This window comes from Danio rerio, chromosome 4 (assembly GCF_049306965.1).
Source record: "Danio rerio strain Tuebingen ecotype United States chromosome 4, GRCz12tu, whole genome shotgun sequence".
NCBI lineage: Eukaryota > Metazoa > Chordata > Actinopteri > Cypriniformes > Danionidae > Danio > Danio rerio.
The window spans coordinates 21,927,501-21,948,497 of NC_133179.1; the positions used below are offsets into that span (position 1 = coordinate 21,927,501).

The 20,997-nt window shown below is 37.3% G+C and overlaps 1 protein-coding gene across 1 annotated transcript in view; it reads right to left on the reverse strand.

The window, feature by feature from the left end:
* pawr (PRKC, apoptosis, WT1, regulator) overlaps window positions 1-20,997 on the reverse strand; it is a 144,211-nt gene that overhangs the window by 8,016 nt on the left and 115,198 nt on the right. Inside the window, exons 4-5 of the mRNA NM_001006015.2 lie at window positions 11,154-11,250; window positions 8,121-8,225 (exon numbers count right to left, since the gene is read on the reverse strand). Of these exons, the coding sequence (NP_001006015.1) occupies window positions 8,121-8,225; window positions 11,154-11,250 (202 nt within the window). The remainder of the gene's footprint in view (window positions 1-8,120; window positions 8,226-11,153; window positions 11,251-20,997) is intronic.

Genomic DNA, 20,997 nt, shown 5'->3' on the forward strand with positions numbered 1-20,997 from the left:
TACATGTGCCCTTATCACAGCACACGCCACTTCACCAACAATCACCTACTGTACCTACAACAAGCTTCTTCACCTTTACAACTATTTACTACACCACATGCGCCCACTTCACAACATCAACTGTAATCCTTATCATATCCCTTCACTCACTTAGCTACTCACAACAGCTTCCTTACATGCCTGAACACCAATCATTTGCATAACATCAAACAAACTAACCAACTCTAAATTACCATAATCACTCCACCACTAACCACTCTGTGCTAACTGCACATCTAAACCACCACTACACCTTCCACACAAACACTTCGCTTGCTAAGCAAACTACTTACAATAGCCCATTCGCTAGCCCTCACCCCACAGTATCTGTCTACACCACCAATCACATCTATAACAAATTTTACACTCTTTGCTCCTGTAGCACAAACGCACACACTTTTCATTACTATTGCACTGCTCAGGCCTCACTCACACCCCAATATACACAACCACACTATCCTACCATATACAACCTTCTTGGAGTGCTGTCACATCATTTTTATTAGTACCTTTTTTTTTTCTTTTTTTTGGTTTGGAACCTGGAACCATTTACCAAGTTAGCACCTTTCATTAGCCATATGTCAATCCAGCAATCGCAATCGCACTCACATCCACACCTACATTTCAATTCATTCTTTTCTTCCCAAACACATTTTCCAATTCCTACCAGCTTTCTTTTTCTTCTTCGCACCCTTCACTTTCACCCAGCAAAATACCTTCAACAACTCATGTGCCAGTAACCTCTCCATCACATTCCTCAGCATTACACACTTTCTCTTTCGGCATCGCGCTCAGCTGTCATGCATGCTTATTTCTATTTAAGACCATGAACAAAAACACAAGATAAGCAAAAAGCTGCACTAGCATTTTCAGTGGTGACACCCACAGACGTCATCACCAACTATCAATCAGAGGAACCATTTCTCATGCATAGCACTTGCCTACAAGTATGCAATACAGCCTTTACGCTAATGACACAAATAGCTGATCAACCAACGCTGCGGTTCACTCAACTTTCTGAAAAACAGATCAACACTTTATCTCAATACTTCAGCATGCTTTCACTTCGCTATTTCACATCACATTTACCAGTAGGAATGACACACCACCACCTTACTCATAATTCTCTCTTCATAAAGCCATATATACACACTTATGGCTCTTACATGGACATAAAACTCTGTGGTATAGCCTGGCTCACATTGCAGTATTGCTTTCTCCTTGCATTCAATCCACTCCACAATTCTTTTCAATCGAGCCAAGACCACCTCATTCAGACCAACTCCAACCCATTGTTAGCACACACCCAAGCACCATTGCTGAATTCACACATGCCAAACAAACCATACAAATGAGGGAACCATGCCACCATCCACAACAAAAGTCTAGGTGGCAAAACACCCTAAATGAGGTTCTCTCACTTCTAATCAGACAAACTCTGGAGCACATTCATAGTACTGACAAAGCAATACAATCCAACAACTATATCACAAACTATTAAGGCACAATATAATAGGCACATACATACATATATATATATATATATATATATATATATATATATATATATATATATATATATATATATATATATATATATATATATATATATGTATGTATGTATGTATGTATGTATGTATGTATGTATGTATGTATGTATGTATGTATGTATGTATGTATGTATGTATGTATGTATGTATGTATGTATGTATGTATGTATGTATGTATGTATGTCATTCTATTTCATGCCAAATAATAAAGTAAAAGCAGGTTCACCATTAACATCAGCTGTTTATCCCTAATTTATCTGTTCTTTCTTCCTATAATGGAAAGCCTGTAAGCCTATAATGCAAAAGGCAACTGCTATCACAAAGTGTTGCCTATAATTTGTTTATGCTGCTGATGATGATGATGATGATGATGATGTCTGTGGGTGTCACCACTCAGAATGAAAACACTCTACCACTTATAATCTCTTATTGTGTCTCAGATATTTAAATAAGGACACATGACAGCTGACCTGAACTCTGCACAATAAACGGTTAAACTCTGACCAATGTGAGGACAGTCCACTGCCAAATCACCTATTTCACCTATTTTGCGCCATTTACAAACTTTGCCATGTCAAAGCAAACATGTCAAAGCAAACCGCACCAACACCAACAAGAAACATGCTAACAATTTTCATCCCTGTTTTACAACTAAACTGATTCAATCCACAGGTGTAAAAACTCCCTGACACATCTACCTCACACTTCAAACAAAACTACATTTCTTTCAAAACAACTACCAAACACCATTCACAAAAACACTCCATGCTACTTCCAGCTCTATCTACATTTGCTTTACTCCTTCCCTCCCCCTTGATGGACACATTTCACTGCAGTAGCCTCTGTTCACCTTATTCCGTCACAATGGAGAAACACACTTCTCTTCCACTTTGTTTTACAACTTCTATTTCAATTTCCTATGACACAAATCGCTACCAATAATCAACACAACAAAACACACAAACTACTTTCTTGACAAAACAAAAGGCTGTTCATGACTATACCCATAAATCACAACAATATAATCACTAAATATCACTTTGCAACATCAGGCAGCGCAACTTTTACCTCCACATTTCGTTACTGCTCTAAACATGAATGGAGGTGAATCACACCACAACTCTCCACCCAAAGACTGCAGCCTCCATCACGCAGAGCCCACAAAACCACCCAGGACGCTTCACCCTCAAGTACTTGGCCTCAAGTACTTTGCCTCAACGCACAAGTCCCTGCCACAGCATGACACTCACCTCCTTCACCCACAACTCATAATCTGTAGACACTGCGCATTTTAACACAATCTAATGGACGTCTTCCTCATGCATCACATCCAATGCCAAGACCCCTTCTAATGCACATTCAACTTTAATCTTCACTCACTAATAATCAAACCAACAACACATGCACATCACACAACACTCCACATCAGCGCAATACCAACCCAATGGCGCTCAAGCACAACCTTTAAGTACTTCTGTTACTGTCACTCATTTACACTCTCTCAAATAAGCTCACACAATCACTCGCTGAGGCACTACCGTCTCAAAAAGTAGACTTTTATACTTGCAGCTGCACATTACTTATTTTAGCCAAAGTACAAATGTCAACCTTAAAGGTACAATATTGAACTGTACAACACTTTTAGCTGTGCTAACTTTATGAGCTATAAATATGTATCTTTGGACACCTGTTATCAACAAAAAACTACCTTTTCTAAAACTGCTACCTGACTAACACATTTTCTACCTTTCTTTCTGACAGTCTTAAGCCTCCTCAGTCTCTATCAAGCACTACATCAGCATCAAATAAACTACCTTTACTCTTACTCAAAACACAGACATTTACATTAGCCCACAAACAAACTGTTTCAACTGTACAGATATCATCCCTATCTTCACATCCCTAAATGCACTCATGACTACATCACATTGACTAAAGCATCACATACATTTCATTTCTTTCATTTTATAAAACATCTACACAACTATTTATACTTCACTTATTTCCCTCGAAAACATCATCCACAGCACACAAAGCTCTGCAATTGCTGTGATTGTACACTAAATCAAACATCCCTTTTTCTTTCCTATTGTATATACACACACAAACCCACAAATAATCATTAACAACTGGAAAGGGTTTGCATTAATTTCTGTATCATACTCAGCAAACCTCAGTGCTTTCAAAAAAACAACACATTATTATGTATACATATCAACAGTATACATGCAAAAACATGCCACCTCTTCATATGTATATATCAACGCAGTTTCTTTTTTTTCTTGTACAATTGACATTTCTCTCTGAGTCTTTTGTGTAGGCTCACACATTTTCCTTTTATACTCAAAAATATTTTGTCTTTATTGTCTTTTAAGAGACATACTGTAACATAAACATAGGAGGCAGAAAAAAAATGCTCATTTTACGACAAAACTTCAGATGGTCATTACACATTTAGGCACCTCAACTCATATATTATATATATATATATATATATATATATATATATATATATATATATATATATATATATATATATATATATATATATATATATATATATATATATATATATATATATATATATATATATTTTTTTTTTTATTCTTATTTTGCCATGAATACTCTGATGGATGTCCACTCCAGCATGGGATAAAACATATCCTTTATTATACTTTTTGGATTATTAATAAACATGGAACTTTAAAAGCCTACATTATATGATGATCTTACTCTCATTCCTTTTCGCAGTATGCATTATGCATATGCATGTCATTGCTTTTTCTGTATGCCACATGCTTTGTTTCCTCAACATCTACCCAACCGAGTGGACCTGAACTGTTCAACAACTGGAAACAACTGTCGTCTCATTTATTTGACATTTTACATGTTCATTCTTTTAAAATAAAATACTTTGGATGCAAAATCTACTTTCTGTGTTTTAGCAAACTGCCAATTTGGATGTCAATTCTACCAGTTTTCTCTTTTTATTACACAACTGAGCATACAACAATGCTAGTATGACTTCATTCTACTGTCTGTGTGTGTGTGTGTGTGTGTGTGTGTGTGTGTGTGTGTGTTTATTCATGTCTGTATCAAAATTACAGGTCTACACTCAACTCTAATTAGCCAACTGGCTGTCTGAACTTTGTATGCTTAACATATTGACATATTGTTGCTAATTGTGTCCACACACACACACACACACACACACACACACACACACACGCGCGCGCACACACACACTTACTAAAACTTTTCTTGTATTTAACCAATCAGGTTAAAACACCTACCGTTCAAATCACAAGTTTACATACACTGTATAAAAAGGCACATAACCATTAAAAAACAAAATCAGTTGTTAATGTGACTACACTTTTTTTCCTTTCAAGTCTGATAGGATTACCAAATTTGTTTCTGTTATGCTTAATAGCACAATAATGAGAGAGATATTTTTTTGGAGAAAAAGTTATAACTTTTCTTGAAAGTCAAGTTTACATACAATAAGATTATTATGCCTCTGAGAAAGCTCTGATGATGGTGTCAAGGTTTTGGAAGTTTCTGACTGGCTAATTGACAACATTTCAGTTCATTGGAGGCACAACTGTACAATAGTATTTAAGAAAAACCTCAAACACACTGCATCATTTTGTGACAACACGGGAAAATTAACAAGCCGCAATCAACAAAAAAAGCCAGATAACAATTGGCTAAATTACACTGGGAAAACAATAATGTTTGGAGACATGTCCTGTGGTCTGATGAAACTAAAATTGAACTGTTTGCCCACAATAACCACTGTTACATTTGGAGGACAAAGGGGACAGCTTACAAGCCTAGGAACACCATCCCAACTGTCAAGTATGGGGGAGGCAGCATAATCTTGTAGGGCTGTATTGCTCCAATCCACAGCATAGATGGCATCATGAACAAAGAACATTATGTACAAATACTGAAGCAAAATCTCAAGACATCAGCTAGGAAATTCAAACTTGCCCGCAAATGGCTCTTCCAAACAGTCCATGACCCTAAGCCTACTGCAAAATAAGTTGGAATGTGCTTTAAGAACAACATAGTGAAGGTTTTGGAGTGGCCATCACAAAGCCCTGAACTCACCTCTATACGAAATTTGTGGCCAGAGTTGAAAAAGCTTATACCTGCAAGGCAGCCTACAAATCTGACTCAGTTATACCAATTCTGTCAGGAGGAATGGCCCTTCAAACTACTATATGAAGCATGTGGATACCCAAAACATTTGACCAAAGTTAAACAGTTTACAAGCAAAGCTAAAAACATACCAAGGGAATGAATGTCAACTTTTGACTGTCTACAAATTAATAAAACATTCTGCAAAATAAAAAGTCAAACTCACTTTTCTGCCATGTAACAAATTTCAATTATTTAGGTAATCCAAACATACCTACAATAGTAAACAATATGTCTGATTTATCATCAGACTTTTTTTTTTTTTTTAAATGGTTACGTTCCTTTTTTACAGTGTTTGTAAACTTCTGGTTTTAACTGTATACGTATGACACACTTATTGATGTTATTATACCAAAAGTACAATTTTTCTTGTTGTTTTCAGATTTTGTCTGTGTAATATATATATATATATATATATATATATATATATATATATATATACACACACACACAAACACACACACACACACAAACACACTTGAAGTCAGAATTATTAGCCCCCCTCAATTATTAGCACTTCTCTATTTTTTTTTCCCCAATTTCTCTTTAATGGAGGGAAGATTGTTTCAGCACATTTCTAAGCATAATAGTTTTGAAAACCTATTTCTAATAACTAATTTATTTTATCTTTGCCATGATGACAGTAAATAATATTTTACTTGATATTTTTCAAGACACTTCAATACAGCTTAAACTGACATTTAAAGCCTTAACTACCTTAATAAGGTCAACTAGGCAGGTTATGGTAATATTTAGGCAAGTTCTTCTATAACGATGGTTTGTTCTGTAGACTATCGAAAAAAAATTAGCTTAAAGGGGCTAATCATTCATTTTGTCACAAAAATAGTTTTTACAAAATTCAAAACTGCTTTTATTCCAGCCTAAATAAAACAATTTAGACTTTTTCTACAAGAAAAAATATTATCCGACATACTGTGAAAAAAATCCTTGTTCTGTCAAACATCATTTGGGAAATATTTAAAAAAGGGAAAAAAATCAAAACGGGGCTAATAATTCTGACTTCAACTGTGTGTGTGTGTGTGTGTGTGTGTGTGTGTGTGTGTGTGTGTGTACGCACATAAATACATACATACTTACAGGGGGAAATAAGTAATCAACGCATCACCATTTTATGTCAGGCAACTTATTTCTAAAGGTGCTAATGACTTCACATTTTAACCTCATGTTCATAACAATAAAACAATTTTATGTAAAGACAACTATATTAATTACTTCACAAATTAACTTGTGTAATACATTAAAATGACACAGGAAAAACTATTCCACATGAAAAAGGGGGATGTACAAAAGCAGTGGAAGCACAGACAGCAGCTCAACTCTCTCAGCCGTTCTTCAGCAACCCTCTGCCTTTCCTCATTGGAATTTAATATCAGCTGCTTCACTCCAACATCTACATTACCAGTACCAGGATGATGATGAAACCACAATGGACATTTCAGCAAGACCATGATCCAAAAAGGCTACACAGTGGCTCAGTGGTTAGCACTGTTGCCTCACAGCAAAAAGTACACTGGATCCAGTCCCAGCTGGGCCGCTTTGCATCTCTCTGTGGAGTTTGCATGTTCTCCACATGTGCTGTGGGTTTCCTCCAGGAGCTCCAGTTTCCCCCAGTCCAAAGACATGCAGTATAGGTCAATTGAATAAGCTAAATAGACCGTAATGTATGTGTGTAAATGACAGTATATGGATGAGTGTATGGTTTTTCACAGTACTGGGTTGCAGCTGGAAGGGAATCCACTGTGCTGGATAAGTTGACAGTTCATTCCGCTGTGGCAACACCTACTGAATAAGGGACTAAAGGAAAATGGATGGATGGATGGATGCTCTAAAACAAAGCCAAGGAAACTCTCCAATGCATTCAAATAAAGAAAATGAAGCTGTAGAACAACCCAGCCAATCACCTGACTTAAATGCAATATAAAATACAAAATAAAGCTCAGATTTGCTAGAAAACAGCTATCAACATATTTAACACTCTGTTGAAGTCTGTAGAAAAACTCACACCTCAGCAATTCATGACACTTCATTCCCCATTTGAGGCGTCTTTAAACTGCCATCACCAAAAAAAATATTATTTCATACATTTCAGTACTTTTCACCAAAATCTAATTCAATTACATCTCAACAGGTTCTTTACAATACTTTTCACAGAAAAGAAAACTTGATGTGTTCAATACTTTTTCCCCCAATGTATGTATGTATGTTTGCATGTAGGTATGTGTTCCCCATTAATATGACAACACCCCACCATGTACTGTATGCTTGTCAAATGTAGCCATTACCAAACCACATTCACGTTCTCACCCTGTTCAGCAGGTCGATCTCCTCCTTCAGCTTCATGATCAGCTCGTCCTGCTCCTGATATGCCTTCAGCAGCCGCTCGTTCTCCTCTCTCTCCAAGGCCAGCTCCTGTCAACACACAACTCATCATATACAAAGCCTTGCAAAGCCCTGCATCACACCGATACACCCACATGGCTCAGCCATAAACTACCCTACATTACAAAAATCTCACCTCAACTGTTCAATAACACATATCATTTGACAAAGATCATTTTTTTATATATATAAACACACACAAAAAAAGACATGCGCTTTACATGAATTAAGTAAGCTAAATCTTTTGCTGTGTATGTGTGTGAATGTGTGAGAACTTGACAGTTCATTCCACTGTGACGAATAACAATGAATAAATAGGAATATATACATACACATACACACACATATATACCATACATACATGCATACATTTTTTTTTTCTTGAGCGGAAGGGGCTGCCCTAAACAATCCCTTCAAGCCCATTCATTTCTGTATATACAATGCTCTACAACACACTAACATTCAAAATTTTCAAAACACTGACATTTCTTACCTGCTGAAAAATGAGCAATTATTTTGGTTTTGTTTTTTCAACAATTCACTTCTGCTCACTAAGCCTGCATTTACTTCATCCAAGCTACAGCAAAAGACAACGCAGTCTTACAATTCATCTACTGCTTCACAATTAGGGCTGGGTGATTTGGCAAAAATGCAATCTCAATCATTAGTTCTCATATTCAACGATAACCATTTATTTCCATATCAGTTGTTCATGCTACCAGATCTCGAAGAGTATCCCAATAATGACTGAAGCCACAAAAATGAGAGGGCCCATTAAATAGTATAACCCATTTTCCGTGGCCGATACTTTTTTTGCAGCCAAAAATTCTGTGCATCTATAATATCAACACACTTCTACATTTCCATTGTTTCACATTTCTGCTGTGTGATTTGCTTTTAGATCAATTTTACACTCAAAAACCCAGAGCTTAGAATTATTATTAACATAAATTTGATCACTATTCCAAATAATATAATTTATCCACCCAGCTCTACTTTAAATAAACTTTTTTCTACTTTTTTCAACATTACTCCACCCACCATTCATTCACAAATCATTTCAATGAATATGCTCATTTGCCATTTAAAACAAACTCTTCTTCTTCTTCTTCTTCTTCTTCTTCTTTTTCTTCTTCAATAATGATGACATTCATTTATTCATTCATTCATGATGATGATCATGATGACTACAATTATTATTATTATTATTATTATTATTGTTGTTATTATTCTCACCATCATCATCATTATTATTATACATATTTTCATCATTATTATCAGCATCATTGTTATTATTATCATCATCATCATTATTGTTATTATAATCATCATCATCATCACCACCACCATTATTATTAGCATCATTACACTACTTCACAATAGCAGTGCATAATTCATCTTCACTCTTCACTTTTTCTTCATGCAGGCTTGCTCAGCAAACAAACAGTACATGTACAGTAGTACAGTACAGCGCGACACATTTTACTCTTACAAAACTTACAAAAGTCTTACAAAAGGCCCATCCTATATGCAAAACTATGCAAACAGCTTCTACAATTAGATACAGTATATATACATTTACAGTTTTTCTCAGTCGCTTTGGTGCACTTCTCACAACACTATTTACATCTGCACAACAGTTCATGCATTTCTCAAAACAATAAGTACAAACTGCAAAACCCTAGCTGATAACCTGCACTTGCTCAAAATAGAGAGCTCATTCCTCAAAATAAAGTATTGATGTCAATGAAAGTGTCAGTGTCACCAAGATGAAAAGTCCTGCCACCATTGTTTATGAACAAGATAGTAGATGGCTTTGTCATGTTTTCATTATGACAGTTTACATTTTTGCAGAGGCAAAAAAAGTCAGATTTTAGTGATGCTTTCTGAAAACGCTCAAGACAACACTATATACTATTTGCACAGCCATTTGAAAACTACAGTAAAGTTACACATCACTGCATTTAGTAAGGTATCTGAGTACAATACACTGAATATGTGTTTCACAGTTTTACTGCTTATGCTCTTTGCAATTCTAATTTATTCACAGCATTGTGCAAAAGAAAAAATACACCTTATTTACAGTACAACAAACATAAACGTCCCTTTGGGTAGAGCTGTGCTCAACTGTAAACAATATTGCAGTACATATTGGAACTGAACCTACAACATTCATAGGTCTGTAAATCATTCATCTAATTGTTCAATTTAGAAGACATTTTCAGGAAAAAAAGATTCAAATATTTTTAGAAAATTTGTTTGACAGATTTTCACAGCTAGTTTAGCATTTTTGTATGTAATGACTCAAGTAATGAAATGAGGACTATTAGTTTTATATGGAATGACTATTCAGCATTCACAAGGTTACTTCATTTTGACTGACAGGACATACACAAATGATCATGTTATACAACAGCAGAGAGGTGTATGAAAGCAATTGATGCATCCAAAAGCATTTGCAATTTGCTGGAAGGAATAAGAAACTGCTACTATGATGTGCACGAATGACTAATTGTTTTGAGAAATGCATGAACTGTTGTGCAAATGTAAATAGTGTTGTGAGAAATGCACCAAAGCCACTGAGAAAAACTGGAATATCACTACAAAACAATTCACTTTTTTTTCCCTCCATTTCAGCATTGACACTGTGCTGACATTTCAGCATCACCCATGCACACTTTGCTCTCTTGGCATTTCGGAAAAGCACTGCGGACAGACACGTATTACACAGAAAGGTCAGGACTGTGCTGACACAACTTACAGCACTTTAAACTGCACCACTGATTTAGGATGAGCCGAAAGATAGCACAAAGCCATTACTGAAACTAACTCAAATCAGCACCTTTTCCCTCAGGTCAAAGGCAATCCAGGCTATGTGTGCGTGCAATATAGTACAAACTGGACTACAAAGAAGACGCATGTGGAAAAGGTTGATGGGGATGATGGGACTCAACTCACCCTCTCCAGCTCCTCCACCCTCCTCTCCAGGGCTGTGGGTGCACCGTCGCTGCTGTCCCGTCCATGGCGATGACGATGTCTGCTTCCCTCTTCATCGCTGGGCAAAAAAACAAAAAATACACTGCTGAAAAACACTAATGCCGAATATACTTGCTTCTAACCTTCAACCTCTCCTCATTTGGCCAGCACGGGGGCTCAGTGGTTAGCACTGTCACCTCACAGCAAGAAGGTTGCTGATTCCAGTCCTGACTGGGCCATCTGGCATTTCTGTGTGGAGTTTGCTCTAGAAAATAAAGATCACAATTTTCTCTCAATTCTGTAGATGTAAAATAAAGGTTAATATGTGTGGGCTATTATTATAGTTATTCTCAAACATGTGAAAAAACAACAGCAATAATATTATGGCATGGCATGAACAATCAGTTTTATATAGACGATTTTCAACTTTATTCTGTCTGTACACTTATTTATTTGCCCAAATTGATCAAATCTCTGCTTGTGTGAAGGACGTCAATGATTGGCTTAACTCAACATGGACAAAACTGAGATCAATTTTCATTGGCACCCCAGCTCTTCCCAGCAATATTTCCACCACTTTCTCCTGTGAGATTGCTGGCTCTCACATTCAAACATCCACTTCTGTCTAAAATGTAGGTGTAATCTTCCACTCCGCACTATCCTTTCAGTCTCACACTAAATCAGCTAAAAAATCTTTCAAATTGCCCAACTGCGCCTCTTCATCAGTAGCAAGGATGCTGAGACTTTGTCCATGCATTTGTCTCTTCACACATCGACTACTGTAATGCTCTTTTCAATGGTCTGCCTGCCAGCCTCATCTCCAGATTACAACATATTCCAAACTCTGCGACTACAATACTCACTAATACCATACGTTCTGCTCATATAATCCCAGTCTTGTTTGACCTACACTGGCTCCACGTCGCATACTTCATTAAATTCAAAATTCTTCTCCTTGCATTTAGATCCTTAAATGGCCTAGTTCCCCTCTTATTTTTCCAACATGACTATCCCCTACACCTCTACCTGCTCATTATGTTCCTCTGACTCTGGCCTTCTCACTGTCCCTTGGTGGGGGGGGGGGGGGGGGGGGGATCATCTAATGTTATTGCACCTAAACTCTGGAACTCTGTACCACACTCACTTCGTTCTGTTAATAATATCTCACAATTCAAATCTTTACTTAAAACTCAAAAATTTTCTGAATGCTTCACTTCTGATCTGACAAACTGACCACTTCATTTGATCCACCTCCGCTCTGCTTATTAGTCTCTTGGGTCTTGTTTTTTATTTCCAGTTTGTTATATTTAACTTCCTGTATGTTTGTGAACCTAATGTTGCCTCTACTTATGTCTGCTTGTACTATCTCTTTTTGTTACATTCTTTGTAAAGTGTCCTTGAGCTCTGAAAAGGCACTAAATAAAATGTATTATTATTATTATTAATATTATTATTATTATTATTATGTGTAGGTCTACTGTTGGTTAAAATGCTCAAATTTGTATAGACCTGGAACGGTGGACTTGAACAGACTTTTAATTTGTCCTGGTCATTAATGCACAGTAAAATTATGATATCAGGATACATTCGTTCATTCATCATTCATTTATTTTTTTTTTGGCTTAGTCCCTTTATCAATCCGGGGTTGCCACAGCAGAATGAACCGCCAACTTATCCAGCACTTTTTTAATGCAGCGGATGCCCTTCCAGCCACAACTCATCTTTGAGAAACATCCACACACTCTCATTCACACTCATACACTACGGACAATTTAGCCTACCCAATTCACCTGTACCGTATATCTTTGGACTGTGGGGGAAACCGGAGCACCCGGAGGAAACCCACGCGAACGAAGAGATGCAAACTCTACACAGAAGCGCCAACTGACCCAGCCGAGGCTCCAACCAGCGACCTTCTTGCTGTAAGGAGACAGCACTACCTACTGTGCCACTGCGTCGCCACTTCAGGATACAACTATTCATAATTCTGAGGTTGAAATGTTATGTTTGACATATATGCTTGCAATATGTTATTGTCAACATTATTAGACCATGTTTCCTACTCTTAAAATCAGACATTTGTCATGATCAGATTCCCTCTTGCATTATATTTAACATTATATAGGCTACAGTTATACCGACACTGTTGAACATCTATTCTCACGCACTCTGTGTTTGTATGAAAGAAAAACATATTAAAAGCTTGTCAAAATCATTACTCTAAAATGCGAAATGCGGTTCCCAAACAATCTCTCTCTGCCAAAAACTTGATTACATGTTATTCACAGCCTATGCTAATTCTGGTCACTATATTAGACATCGAGTGCACTCGCCCTCTCTGTGGTAACAGCTCATAGTCAGCTCACGTGTGATTTCGTGGCCGTGAATACATCATTACATGAAGACAGAAATTACATTTTTTGGTAAATTATACCTTATGAATACAGTATGGGACACTTTAAAAACCATTTGGAGGTGTCCACGTTGCTGAGCAATGTATGAAAACAACATGAAAACTTGTGCGGCCGCCTTTATGCTTCTCTCCTCAGCTAGATTAAGGTCATCTAGGTGGTCAAATCGAGATTGCGATCTTTTTTCGATTAATCGTGCAGCTCTAGTGTGTGGATGTTTCCCAGTACTGAGTGGCAGCTGGAAGAGCATCCACTGTGTAAAACATATGCTGGATAAGTTGGCTGTTCACTCTGCTGTGGCAACCCTCTAATGAATAAAGGGACTAAACCCAAGGAAAATGAATGAATGAATAAATGAATGTCCACATTTTAAATACACTCCATAAACTATAAGAGCTCATGCTAAATAACTAATGGCTACTTGGGACTCGCTGTCCATACACCGCTAATGGAGGTGCTTCTGAAAAGCCGAATCAAAACAAAAACAGAAAAACATCAACTACAAAAATAAATCATTAGGTGCGCAGCTTTCCATTCAGCGGTGTGCTTATAAAACACACCTTACTCAAATATTCTTTTTTCATCCCTTAAAATGACACTTCAACCTTTCTCCGTCTTAATGGCTTGGAGAGTGCATCATTTATTTCACACCAGCGGAAATAAGAAAACTGAACTCTGACATTAACAGAGTATGAAAAGCCTTTTATGGCACAGTACAAAGCATTACAGCAATGTGCTTTCATTAGCCAGGAGAACTGAGCTGCTCCATGCAGGATTGGGATACTGCTGTGCAGCTGCTCACACTAAATAATCCTTCATAACAACCTCTTTTTACACTTTTTTTTTGTCTCACATTCACTAACTCGCATGGGCGTGCATACACACAGGGAATATAATAAGGATTATAACTCTCCATAAGCATAATGTTTTGTTTTTTTTTACTGTAAAACTTATTACATAACCCTAAACTAAACTCAACTCTCAAAGGAAACCATGTGGCAACATGTCATTGACTATGTTTACTGTACATGGACATCAGTAATCAAATGATTTGCCTTAATCTGAATAAGTCAATACTTTGATTAAGGTGTTTACATCAGTTGCTTTTTGCATGTCTCTTTCATGATCCCATTTTTCATGGTCTAGCACTTAATTCAATGAACATCACTGCGTCACCACACTATTCACTTTTCTACAAAGTTTCATGTAATTTCGGGTGTTTAATTTTGAATTTGTTGACTTTCACTGCAGTTTGGCACTTTCACTTTCATTCAGGAACATTTCATGCATGCCCCTGTGACAAACTGAGGTATTGGATGCGAGTGTAAACTGCTGGATGAGTGTACTTTTAATGGAATTACATACCGCACACCATATGGGGAAAAAAATCTCAGCATTTCATCATGCTTAGGTGCAGAGAATAGTGTCAGCTATTACAGCTAGTTTAGCCGTTGGTGTATAGACTTCCCTGTCACAAAATGGAGCAAAAATTCTACACGACTGTAATAGTTAGATTGCTATCTTTACATACAGTGTCTGTCCTGCACTTCAATTATGCCACTAAAATCGTCACACTCCACATCTTAATTCCATTTTTGTTTAGTTGGACTATGACCTTAATCGGATTTAGGTCATCAAAAAAAAAAACACTGTTTAGATGGACTCTTAATCAGAGTATTGTCTTACTCATATTAAAATCAAAAATAAAATTATTGGTGTCCATGTGAACGTACTCAATATCAAACACCCAATTATTTCTAAATTTCTTTAAAAACATTTCCAATTACAAGGACTAATGGCATGTCCATGTAAACCACTTTAACACTGTAAACCTAGGTTATGGCCATGTCACTATATAATTTGATGTCCTTCTTAACCACATAAACCAGCACACACAGCCACAGACTCTGTGACTCTCTCTGACTCTTTCTGACTCTCTCTTCTCTGACTCTTTCTCTTTCTCTCTCTCTCTCTCTCTCTCTCTCTCTCTCTCTCTCTCTCTCTCTCTCTCTATCTCTCTCTCTCATATGCATGTTTCCACCTATGTATTCAGTTTCATTTGAAATGGCAATACAGAAGCTACAGTACATGTGCTGCAAATGTTGTTTTGTTTTTTTTTGAAGTCAACACATTTACATCCACAGCAAACCCTTGTGGCTGCTCTCAGCTAAAATGACAAAATGACCCTACTCACTACAACCTGCTATTTTACATTTCAAACACTTACAATTCACTGAAAAAAACAAACTTAAAATATTTTTACTCGAACATTACCATCACATCAGCTCTGAAAGTGACAAATGCAACACCAGGCCTAAAAAATGTCCTGCTGTCTTACATTCAATTGGAAAAAATTTAATACATGATTCAAGGCTCGAAACGCAAGTCCCTAGACAAATGGTCTACCTTTATTAAATACTTTGAAGAGCTCCCCCGCCTTTACAAACAAACAATCAATAAATTAATCAGTAAATAATCCATCCATCCATCCGTGTATGTATGTATCTATCTATCTATCTATCTATCTGTCTATCTGTCTGTCTGTCTGTCTGTCTGTCTGTCTGTCTGTCTGTCTGTCTATCTATCTATCTATCAAACATTATTTCTATTTTGTACTCTTTAAATGTTCCCAAACCTTTCATGTCAAATAATAACATATTGACTAAAAAATATGATATAATGTATACCCTCACTGTTAACGTTGATATATCTGGAAGGTTTTGTGTTTCAAGATGATATGACCCATTTTTTTTTTTTTAATTAAGATGCACCTCTTTTGTATTTTCCTTCTTTTAGATGTTGCCAAGCCTCTCATGTTAAATGATATAGACTGAACAAATCTGTACACTCAGAACTCTGTACACTCTGATTTCTCACTGTTAACTCAGAAATTCTGGAAATATATATATTTTAGTTTTATGGTAGGGAGGGGTAATGTACTGCTTTAAATTGTAAAAACTCAATAAATAAATATTAAAACAAAAAGCAAAAACAATCCTGCTAGAAGGGGAATAGACTTCAGTCGTGTGACTCTAACACAGGGGGCTCTGGAGCTCTGTTTGCAACATTCAATACAAATTTTCCATTTAAGATTGTTGTCCTGCCTAATCTCAAAGCATCTCTCACTTCACACACACTGCACTTCTAATCCTCCTAATAATGAAGTAGTACAATTAATGGTTCATCTAATGAGCATTTTCAGGTCAAACTTACTGAATTAAACATGCCAGAAACCAAACCAGTCCAATACTTAGGGACCTAAATTGTTTGGTCACATAATAAAAATAATAATAATAATTCCTCACATTTATAAAGCACTTTTATGCACTCTACACTTTACACATTGGGGGGAATCTCCTCGTCCACCACCAGTGTGCAGCATCCTCCTGGATGATGCGACAGCAGTCATATTGTGCCAGACCACAAACCACACACCAGCTGATTCGTAGAGAGCGATGAAGCCACATATAATATGGGGATGCTTAGAAGGCCAAGTTGGCAGATTTGACCAGGATGCCGGTGTTAAACCCCTACTCTTTTTCGAAAAACATCCCGGGATTTTTAATGACCACAGAGATTTAGAACCTCGGTTTATCGTCTCATCTTAAAGACGATGCTCACAGATAATATAGAGTCCCCTTCGCTCTACTGGGGCGTTAGGACCCACAAAGACCGCAGATTGAGTGCCCCCTGCTGGCCTCATTAACACAGCTTCCGGCAGCAACCTAGCTTTCGCATGTTGTCCCCCATCCCGACACTGCCCTGCTTGGCTTCAGTGGGCAACCATGTGAAGGTTGCAGAGAGCTAGCTGCTAGGTCATGCCAATGTTAGTAATATTATCACTTCATATTAAGATTCAACTTTTTAACCAACCTCTAAATACACTACTCCACATCTACTTCATTAGGACTGCTGCCTCATTTGCACTAATTTCTAATCAGCCAACTTCCTTATTGTAATAAAGGACACATGCTGCATTTCCTGAACCCTGCATAAGGCCGAGTTGCCATCCTCAGCTTCTATTAACAATTTCATCCCACTTATACTTTTCACACTTAACACACTTACATTTCCAGCAAACTGCCTAACCACAGATGCCCTTGGAATGGCCTAGCATAGCGGCCACAACTTCTTATTTTCAAAATCTAAAATTGTACTTTCGCAACTCAAAATTGGCCTCTTTCGAACGTGGCACAGCACTTGTTCAACACAAACAACCACAGAAAAAAGCAGAAATAACAATCAAGAAAGCCCTGAAGGAAAGCGCTCTAGTAATGCGTCCGGATAAGGTGTGTGTGATGTATTTCGCTCGGCCTCTATCAGTGTAGTGTAGTCTGAATCTGATAGACTGGGAGAACGGAGCAGATGTCCAATCTGAATGTTCATGTCCTGGGAATGTAACAGCCACTCTGCTGCATTAGTCCCCTGTGGAGAGGAAACGGGAGGAGGCAGAGGTAATGATCTGCTCCTGGAAACCCAGCAGGGGTGGGTGTGTGTGTGTGTGTAATACATAAAGGGGAAGAAGGGCAGGGGCCATCTCTAAATGTGCTGGCCATACTATCTGGCTGAATGTTTGAATCCTTCTCAAAACAATTCTACGCAACTGTGCCCGTTGCTCAACAATCAATTCTTGCTTACCACTCAACTAAGCGTAGTAGAGAAATAAACATTTTACTTGTCTCTCAAGCACTGAATATAGCAATGGAGCTGGTATTTCATGGAACCACTAACTCCTCCTTTTGTTCTGATGCGTTGTGGGTGCATTGGTAGCAATCTCAGCTGCGCCGTTCTGCAGTCCACCTGTCGCACCGGCTGCGGAAGAGCCCTGGGTGTTCGAGTGTGGCTACTGGGGCAGAAAGACGGGCAACTAATCAAACTGCCAGACTGCGCTTCAGATGGGCTTTTGTCTGCGGTGCCCTAGACCCACAATGCAATGCCGCTTTTGGTACAAAATGTACAAGGCGGCATCCCAAATACCACGTCTTACCCATTTTGTGGATGGCCAAGAACGGTATGCGACAAAAATATAATCTCTGAATGCAAAATACACATGAAAGAGGATGCAGAAAGTGCCTACATGACCTACAGCAGTACTTCTGCTGACATGAGGTCATGGGGAGAATTTGTTAATGGCTGTAAAAGTGCTGGTTGCTTTCATGATAATAACAACATGACTCATGTTGGATGTGCACAATAAATTCATGCTATGTTTACATTATATACAATATTCTTTTTAAAACAAATTGTTCTTGCGGTGTAACGGTTCGGAACCCATAATGGTTTTTAGATACAGATCGGACCATTTTTCAGATCAGCCAAAAAGGGGAGGAGACAAATGTAATTTGCTTTCCATTTAATGCAAAAACAGTACTGCAAGACACTTGGTTTCAACAAACAGAACTTAGAATCTGTAATTTTTTTTTAATGTAAAAAATAAATAATCAGCTGAATAAAAATAATTTGTAAAATATTTAGTACTGTGAAAAATTCACTGTTACTACTGTTGCTGATGACACTAAATGTAGAAATCTAACATTATAATTTGTACACCTCATATATATTTTAGTCTCATTTTCAATAAATGATTTATTTATTCACTCATAAAACTTCATGTTTCATTGCTAGATGTGCCATTTTTAAGGATTTGTTCAGTCACATATTTTTCATAGCTGCTTTTCTCCACCTATTGGTTAAATAATGTAATTGCTGCCTATAACTTACATTTTTGAGCATACGATAGTGATTTTATTCTTTATCATAAACATCAGTGGTTTATATCTAAATTAGCAACTGTTATCCCAGTATTTCTGTGTTATTTGACTGTTTGTAACTTCATAACTAACTCAAAAAAACTAAACACTGAATCTCTTTATTGATTTTTGTGTTTTTCAAACCCAGATTTGAATGCAGCGATTCGAACAATTAATAAACATATGCAAATTACTATAGTTCACGTTGCGTGGGCGTTGAGATCCTGATCTTTTAACGATTAATCCTGCAGCTTACACTAAATGCATTAATGCAGGCTAAACAAGTAGTGACAGAAAACCCTTTTAATAACCTTAGAAACCCACCACATCCCAAATAACCCACTACAACTTCTTCCATCATCATTATATTTTACAGGAAAGCCTTAATGCTTTCATACATGAGATTTGAATGATGCGAGAGGCGATTTCTCTGTGATCGTTATAAATTTAGGATTAATCTATGGGATTAAATGGGAGCTCTGATTTTCCTTTAACTACTCCAAGTAAATACATAGTTTTATCAGGGAAAAATCTTCCAAAACTAAATATTTCACTTATTTTTACTTTTTTTATGTGATGGCTAGTAGCCAAGATGTGATGCGTGTTGAGGTGTTCCAAATCATTACTACTATACTGCCATGTCATTGGTAATATCCTCTAGGTCAGGGTTACCCAAACTCAGTCCTGCAGAGCCGGACTCCTAAATTGCATAGTTCCAACCCCGATAAAACACACCTGAATGGCTAATCAAGCTCTTTCTAGGTATACTACAAAAACTTCCAGGCAGGTGTGTTCAAGCAAGTTAGGGCTAAACTATGCAGGACAGCGGCCCTCCAGGACTGAGTTTGGCCCCGCTGCATTAGCTGGTGCATTTAACATTGGTTCAAGTTAATAAAACACAACTATAAGTCTTTAATTTCTTCATTTTTAAATAATACATTGCAGATACATTGTACGTGAAATATCAGTTGTTTACTCTCAGTAAGACACACCATTTAACAATATTTCATGCGAGTAGCACAAATGCTGCAGGGCCACATTTACATCAAAGCTTGTTAAGCACAACATGAGGACTTAAGCACTTAAATAAATGAATACAAACTATACAGGCATGTACACATCTAACAGATGTACTTCCAAATCTTCCTTTCAGTTCAGCAAATGCTTTTTTGAATGGCTTTAATACAATTATTTAAACACCTTAATAAATACCATCGGATCCTCAATCTCATCTCAACTGCTGCAAACGGTCTAAAAAATAGATCTGACATTTGGGAACGTTTACGAAAAACAGCCATTGTGGAGGCGGCAAATGTTTACGTGAGAGTCACGCTTGATGTTTCTTTGTCAGGCTTGCACGCTGTTTGCTTTGGGGTGAGGAATCGGGGGAGAAACTATAGGCTCAAACTTTTCACTTCCTATAACTTTCCTTTTAAATTTGTCCGCTCAGCTTGATACAAACAGTCCACTTGTATCCTTCAAGTGGAAACTAATTCAGGCCTGACTGCTCTGCCAACTGAGAGGACCAAAGCTCCTGGCAGTCTTACAATGGCTCTGAAAATGAGTCCAGTTAAGCCGGCCTGTCCTTTCGCAGGCTTTAAATCTTTCTTCTGACGAGACGCTTCTTTCTTGGCTATTTTGCTAAAGCAAATTTTCAAGTCGGGA